Genomic DNA, 8,242 nt, shown 5'->3' on the forward strand with positions numbered 1-8,242 from the left:
TGGCTGAAATTGTCCCTGGCCTTCTGAGTTAGCGGGCTCCAATAAGGCAGCAGAATTAGTTCCAAGATTTTCAGGCCCAACTAAGTTGTTTGCATGAGCCTCCAAAGAAGGGGCAAGGCCGATGGAGAAGGGCCCAGAAGCCATCACCGGTTCTCCAATAATCTTATTGTCTCCTGACTTCACTAGGCCCGCCAAGATCCGCGATTTGAGAACCCTGGTTTGGTCAAGCATACACCAACCAAATCAAGACATGGCGCTTGAGAGCACGCCTCCCTCCTCGTGATCACCACGTGTCGAGTCCAAATTCGTCTTCCTGTCGTACTCATCTGTCCTGTCTCCCAAAATCAAAGGAATCTCGACCAATGCATGTTTGACAACGCGAACATTTTCAGGAGACTTGTGTGATGACCGGATTAAAGAATGCAACATCGGGGAACCAGAGGGTAAAACCTAGCAAGCTTCGGTCAGGCTCATGTTCAAAAGACCATCGGTTCGGTGAGTTACCTGTCTATGAGCATTCGGTTCTTCCTACAGGCATCGGAGACCCCAAGAGCGATGCTCATCGGGTGATTCTCAATGGATTTCAGCGAGGCCGCGGGAGCCATGCTCTCTAGACGAGCAAGCTTTACAAGACCCTGGGAGTTGCGCTTCCCAAACAGGTCGACTGTGGTTGGGAACGAGGCCACATCTATGAATGTCGCTATATAGGTGGATCATGTCTCGAATTCTTCTTGTCACCTTGTCGCTGGCACTAGTCCCGAAAAGTGCACATCACCTCTTTTCTCATTGGCCCTCACAAACTTAGAGCAAGAATCGGGCTATCTTGAGCAATATCAGTTCTAAACTCTAAGTCCTCCTGGGGTGACGATTGATAAACATATTTCTCTAAGTCTCGCCAGAAGGTCGAGAATGGGAGATGATTATCAGTGATTAGTACAATGAACTATCGCATTCCAAAGCTCAAGACGAATTCATGAGGGAGCACCACTGCTGGTAACAAATCTAACTAGAACTAAGAGGAAGGACTTGTGCGGCTTTGCTAGGTTGTGGATTGCTACCGCATCACCAGGGCCATTCTCGATATCTACCAAAACCAACCAATTGATACAAGCATGCAGTGGGATATTCCAGATAAGGAGGACTTGAGCTTTCCCCGTCGCCGAACCCATAAACCCAATCTCCACTGCACTATGGTTTTTTTATAGAGATAACACACGTCCCCATCTTAGAAGGTAGACTCAACTCACCGATCTTGCTTGCCTTGATGGCTTCTTATTTACTGCTTAACATGGACAGGTAAGAGCTACCCTTGAATTCATAGATGGCATCCACTCTAGGCCCGTTCAGTGATCCTATGATGTCAAGGATAACGATTTTGGTCAGCTCTTTCTGAAACTTTACTGTCTCCTACGTTAGTGAGATTGAGAGATGAGAATGTTGTCATCTAGATCTAGTTGCAGAATCTCTATCCATTTGAGGGTTACCATCCACTATGTTAGCAACAACAGAAGAGCTTTCTTTTGCCTTAGGATGGACATGACGGTGTCACGGAGGCCAGGGGAGCTCCATTCTACAGTTCACAGCCATATGACCCTCACCACCACAATGTTTACAAGTAAGACGTGACAAAGATTCCGAGGTTTTTATGGGTAGAGCGAAGATGATGATCGGAACTCAGCAAGCGATCGAGGTCGCTAATTCTAGTCACCGGAGAAAACCTTTGTAGAGGAAAAGCTGAATCGACACTCGCCTATCTGAGTTTAGATTAGCGCCTCATATTCACGCAAGTTGGATGTTTCCCAGCCAACCTGGAGGTCCGTCACATCTTTCTCCGAAGTCTTCTGAATCTCCTCTGTCGACACCTACTCTCTAGAAGGACTAACAGCTTGGACAAAAGTGGTGCCCTCCCAAACAATACTACTCTTGGGGCGTGATCTGTCTTTTCCAGGGCGGTTGGAACCCGACCGCTCACGGGTGTGAAGGTTTTACGAGACCACCCTCCTCTATCGCCTTTCGTATCTTCCATACTCGACCACCGCCGCAAAACACCGCCAAGGATCGGAGGTCATCGTGAAGCGAATCGCCCATTGCTTTTTACAACACTTTTCAACGCATAATTTGGAATATGGTCAAAAGAAAAATTAAAACAATTAAAAATATATGTATTATACAACAACTATTGTGTTTTTGTTGCTATGACTCTTTCACCTTGTAGGGCTATCGTCCTTGTGCTTTTCTTTTGTCTTTTGTCTTTGTTTTTGTTGTTCCTCTATTGCTCATCGGACTTGTGTTCCACGCCTAATAGATGTTTGTGCTTTTTTTAATACACGTGGCGGGTTTATCCACCTTTTTAAAAGTTACAATTTATTTTTCCTCTTAACACAAAAAAAGTTGAGGGTTTTTAATTATCCATAGATATATGTATATATATAAATTATTAATAAAAAATAAATAAATAAATAAATAACCTTCCTCATACTTTATTCCAAATATGTGAATCATAAAGTAGACATAGGTAGATTTGCCAAACAAAGCAGGAAAATGAAAATACAAACAGCCAGACACACAGGAATCTTATTCCATAGATCACAGACACTAATTATATAACTCATGTTCATGCACAGGCATCAGGGTTTGCAGGAGATAAGCTCTGCAGCCTTGACAAATGCAGTGAGAGCCCCCTTTGCTTTCACTTCCTCGTCGGTAACTCGACGCCAGGAGAGCCAGTGTCATGACCATCTCAGCATCCTCCGGTGCTCGACGGAGTGAACTTGCACTCAGCTGTGGCCGATCTGCTTCTTTCCTCAAATCACCTCCTTCCACAGGCTTTGCTTAGACTCGAGCTTTTTCCAGTCGACAAAATCAAGACGCTCCTCATATACTCAAATGGCATCACTACAATCAATGGAATTAATTCGTCGGAATACGAAAAAATATATCTATCGAAAAAAGTAACATTAGATTTAGATAGCAAACCTGGGGTGAAGTTGATTGCCCTAACACTTCCAACACCTTCAGTTTCATTGAGAGTGATGATTTGAGCACTCGAGATGATCTCCGGTGGCTGGCGCGAGTCAGCCACTCGAGCAGCGCTTTGAAAAGCCGGGAAGCGGCTACCAGAGACTCAACTTCGACTGTCCAACTCATTCTTCCTCTTTCCTTAATTTCAATACTACCTCGAGCTCTTGTGAAACTGATTGTGAGGAAGAATGGTGATTGAAGGTGACTATTTATGGAAGGTCTAGTATGGTTGGTGAATAAAAGTTGACAACATGTATAGCAAAACATGGAACATGCTACATGGATTGAATATTAAAAAAAAAAAAAAATAGAGGTTCATTTCCTTGTGATAGATCTCATCATATTGGATTTATGTGTGTTTCTTAATTGTTCATGAGGCAAACATTGTGTATGGAAAGTAATTTTATTAGAGAACATGGGAAGCACGTATACTCATTCTCTCTTGAATTTATCAAAGAGTGGTTGGTGAATGGTGATTTCCATTATCTTTCTCTGCTAAAATATAAATGAAAGAAACACCATGTTTGCCTCATGAACTATTAAGAATAACACATAAAAGCGAATATGAGATTACAAGAAAATGAACATATTTTTTTTAAAGTCTATGCATGTGCCATGTTTTGCTAGGCTGTCAAATTTCATTCACCAACCCTGCAAGAACTTCTATAAATACTAACCATTGATCACCATTCTTCTTCACACGCAGTTTCACAAGAGCTTGAGGTGGTATTAGAACTAAGGAAAGAGGAAGAATGAGTTGGATTGTTGAGGTTGAGTTCTCCGTGGCCGCTCCACGGCTTTTTCAAAGCTCTGCTCGAGTGGCACAACCTCGCACCCAAACTTACACCGGAGATTGTCTCAAGTGCTCAAATGATCATTCTCAATGAATCTGAAGGTGTTGGAAGTGTTCGGCAATTCAACTTCACACCAGGTTATTTGCTATCTAAATCTAATGCTATGTTTTCTTTTCCATTGATATATATTTTCGTATTCACGACGAATTAATTCTTTTGAATATAGTGTTGCCATTTGAGTACATTAAGGAGCGTCTTGATTTTGTCGATTTGGAGAAATTTGAGTCTAAGCATAGCCTTGTCGAAGGCGGGGATTTAGGGAAGAAGCTTGAAATGGCGACAACTGAGTACAAGTTCACTCCGTCTAGCACCGGAGGATGTGCAGCTAAGATGGTCATGACATACAAGCTTCTCCCCGGAGTCGAAGTCACCGAAGTGGAAGAGAAAGCAAAGGGGGCTGTCACAGCAATAGTCAAGGCTGCAGAGGCTTATCTCATTGCGAACCCTAATGCCTATGCATGAACATGAACATGAACATGAACATTACTTATCATCTCTGCAATAAGAATTAATGTGTCTGTCATCTTGCTTTGTATTTTTCAACTTGGTATGTTTTCTAATTCACAAGTATGGAATAAAATGTGAGACTTTTTTTCTTTATATGACGATCCACATGACATTGCATGGAATTAAATAAGCTAACAACTTTACAAGATGAATCAATATAGCTCTTTGCTTATTATATAAAAAGCAAATACAAAGGGCATGCAATGCAAGTTTTACCCTTCATCTCACCTTACAAACATCATTAATGATATTACAAGCAAGAAGCTAATTAATCCCTTAATTTGATCTGGTTGCCCTTCCTCACTGCGGCACAAGATCAGCGACATACGGCACACCGGTTGCCGGCAACCACCTGTTTCCTTGAAGGAACCTTTCGACAGAGTACTTCCTTGCTCCGGAGTAGTTTACTTTCTTGATACCTCTCCATTTCACTCTCTTATCCTTCCCTGAACCAGCACCAAAGTTATCCAACTCTGCATACAAGCAAGTTCTCAAAGCAAAATCGCCTTCCCAAGGTAGCCACCCTTCGGGAGCGATAAGGTCGTCGATCTCAGTCTGAATGATGAGAGTTCTTGAGTACTGCTTCCATGGCCTTCCAAGGTAGCTCTTGATTGTTTGCCTCACAGGGTGGAGGTCGGAGTCAGCGACAATCTTGCATTGGTGGATGATAATGCCGGAAGGCTGATGACGATCCTTTCGCCCTTGCGCTGTCACAATGTTCTGTTGGTTATCCATTGGCCTCCTCACTACCATCTTGCAGTTTTGGAAGACCGACGGAGAGTCACCGAAGATGAAATCAACCGTGCCGGAGATTGTGCAGTCCCTGTAGAACTGTCTTTTTGCATATGCGTACAATGTATCCTGATAACCATCCATTTGGCATTGGTAGAACACTGATCTATCGCCGCTCACTCTCAGCGCCACTGCCTGGTGTTTTTCAGGTCCGGCAGTGTTTTCGATCCCGATATCTTTTGCAAGGAATCCATCCCCAATTACAGCTACAACAAACAAACAAATTGATAAATTAGCATGTCTGCATTTTATCTATTTGCATTATAGTTTACTTCTCACCCATCGAAGCCGTTTTGAAAGTGGTGATTCCATCAACATAGTTCTTGTGACCAGTAATTCTTGTTTTTGTTTGCCCATCACCGATCATGAACACATTGATCATATCTTTGCTGATTTCGACATACTCATCGTAGACTCCCTCCTTGACATAAATCACATAGTAACTTGTATTGGTTTTTCTTGGGACTCCCTGAAGTGCTTCATTGATGGTTTTGAAGTCACCGGAGCCATCCTTAGCGACTGTGACGGCCGGCTTCATACGCAGTGGTGACACGCCAAGAAGACTCCGACCACCAGCCGACAACCAGGATGGGAATTCTCCCGAAGTCGCCTCAGCAAGAAGTCTCCTGTTGAACTGCGGAATGCTGATTGAACCAATGAGCGAACCCAATCCGTCTACCATGGCCAATGCATTGCTAGTCATTTGTTTTGAAATGTTTAGCGCAGAGGCCATCGACTGGCCGGCATTGGAAGTGACGTTCAAGAAGCCATCAAGGCAACTTTCTTGATAAGTCACAACGGCGCTAAGCCACACCTTAATATCATCAACCATGTCGTCGATCTTTGTGATATCAAAGTCACTAAAGCGATCAATTGTATCTTGAAGATCTTGAACAGCATAGCCGAAAACTTCGCGGCAATCCTTGAGAGCTCTAACACTCAAAGGATCCTTCTCGGCATTCAAAAGAACAGTGGAACGTTTCAATGCTTGTTGAATTCGGTCACTAGTAATTTGGAAGGCGAGTTTTACGAGCCCTTTCGGGTCAGTAATGTTGCCAGCGGCAGCAGTAAGGGTTTGTTCACATGTTTGTTTATAGTCTGTGGGGTGGCAAATGGCCTGAATGGATTTCACTGAGGTCTTGAATGAGCCAGAGTTCTTACTGGAGGACGTCGAAGAATTTGCATTAGATTTTGATTCGGTAAGAGTGATGGCAATGACGGCGGCAGCCGCGACTAGAAGGATAACTGAGCCACCGATGACGACAAGCTTCTTCTTGGCCATGGTTAGGGGAGGGAGAGCTTATTAAGGTCCCTAACCAAAAGCACAAGAGGAGTGTTTGTTTTGGAAGGGAGAAAAGAGAAGGTCCCAAAGGGGATGGTTTTGAGTAACTAGAGGAAAGGTAGTTTATATAGTGTAAGAAAAGGACAAAATAAGAGGTAGTTAGTTAGGGACCCCCTCCTACATGTAGGGATGGCCACGGACAAAAATAGAACATTGTTAGATTTAAATGGCCCAAGTTTTTACTCTTGGACTTGTGAGATTTTGATGAAGAAATCATGTAAAAAATTTTATATTTAGATGTTATGTTATGATATATTATATTATATAAAATAACAATAACAAACTTTTAGTCCCAACCATAGGATCATATATGAATTTTTGGGCTCCAAGTTATATTATTAAGAGGTAGAAAATCTAAATAAATAAAAATCAAATGTATCATTTTAATCAAATTCCTTCAATTCCACTTCTAGATCCTGTAATTAGAAAAAAAAAATTATCCTCTACGAAAAAAAAATTGGTTAACATTCAATTACTCTATGGAGTTAAATTTATATAATTTTTTTTTTTAAACCCTCAATACCTCTATGGAATTAAGTACCTTAATCATGCTGAAGTAGTTTTCCCAACATTCTCATTTAAGCCAAAAAATAATATTATATTTTTCACTTTATATTAATTATTAGAGAAAATAAATTATAAATTCATAACAGTTTCAAAACATACTAGACAATTCAAGTGTTTATTTGATTCTGAAACTTTACCTTCCTCAAGTTTCAAATATCTGGACCAATTAGATACCCTCATTAAACCCTTCACTCGTAAAACCTCCGGGACCCTCCATTTCCCGCATCCATTTTCCGGAATATTTGTTTGAACGCAACAATCGTATCTTTAACCAAAATTGTGCTTCTACTTCCTCAATACTCTACAAAAGCATATGCTGGTTCTTACTTGAATTTTAGCAGACTCGGAGTCCCACCAGCAGGAAGCCACAGAGGACATTCACAAGATCAAGCGTTCCTTAAGCTTCCTGAGCTCCAGATCTTCCGACCCCACCGGCAATATGGCGCCCAGCACTAGTCAGGAGTAATCCGTCTCTTTCTTTTTCCCGAGCGAGCTGCTGTCTCCGGAAGGTTGACTCTACGGCCTGCGATCCTCTATCCCTGCTTTATGTATTTTTCTTGCTTTTCGTTCACCTGTTCTCCTCATCTCTGGTGAGGATTACAGTTCTCTACTTTGTTCGTTTTTTTACATCGCTTCTGTTTTATGTACTTTGTACTTCGCTGTTTCTTTCTTCTCTAATAAATTGTAGTTTATCCACCTTATTAAAAAAAAACATACTAGACAAACCCCCTGACATTTGAATCTTCCATATAAACACTTCTTTTTCAATATACTTCCTATTCCGTCACTGTAATTTATTCCGTCGGTTTATTCTATCTTATAACTTGTACTTCAAACTCAATACTTATAATTTCCATTTAATATTAGTGTTTACATGTAATCACATAATTTTTACTTAAAATCTGACGTTCCCATTCACACCTGAGAGTTAATTTTGTCAATATCAGCCACATTTATGTCAGAAAATATGAAAAGTAACCTATCACAAAAAAAAAACTCTCTAAAACTAATCAAAGCTACTCAAAGTCATGTTTTTTTTTAATACCTTAACTTCAAAAAAAAAACTATTTGTTCTTTACCAAAAATTATTAAAGGCTATTATGGGTACTTTCTTCTCTTTCATCTTCTAGGGTAAACTTTATGAGTGGGCACTGTAATA

At 41.2% G+C, this 8,242-nt stretch overlaps 1 protein-coding gene and 1 pseudogene across 1 annotated transcript; one reads left to right on the forward strand and one right to left on the reverse strand.

Moving 5' to 3' along the window:
• Positions 1-3,773: 3,773 nt before the first annotated feature.
• Positions 3,774-4,337, forward strand: LOC120264714 (annotated as a pseudogene).
• A 345-nt stretch (positions 4,338-4,682) lies between these two features.
• On the reverse strand, positions 4,683-6,456 carry LOC120264720 (pectinesterase-like). The gene is made up of 2 exons (XM_039272541.1): positions 5,454-6,456; positions 4,683-5,380 (listed from the first exon to the last, which is right to left on the reverse strand). The coding sequence occupies exons 1-2, from the start codon at positions 6,454-6,456 to the stop codon at positions 4,683-4,685; spliced, it is 1,701 nt and encodes a 566-aa protein (XP_039128475.1).
• Positions 6,457-8,242: the final 1,786 nt, after the last annotated feature.

The sequence above is a fragment of the Dioscorea cayenensis genome, chromosome 7, assembly GCF_009730915.1.
Source record: "Dioscorea cayenensis subsp. rotundata cultivar TDr96_F1 chromosome 7, TDr96_F1_v2_PseudoChromosome.rev07_lg8_w22 25.fasta, whole genome shotgun sequence".
NCBI lineage: Eukaryota > Viridiplantae > Streptophyta > Magnoliopsida > Dioscoreales > Dioscoreaceae > Dioscorea > Dioscorea cayenensis.

What these genes read in the sequence shown, in the direction of transcription:
- LOC120264720 (XM_039272541.1), bottom strand. Translation starts at nt 6,456, where the DNA reads ATGGCCAAGAAGAAGCTTGTCGTCATCGGTGGCTCAGTTATCCTTCTA. An exon ending in TTTCAAAACGGCTTCGATGG is followed by an intron (nt 5,381 to 5,453) that starts GTGAGAAGTAAA and finishes TGTTTGTTGTAG; the next exon opens with CTGTAATTGGGGATGGATTC.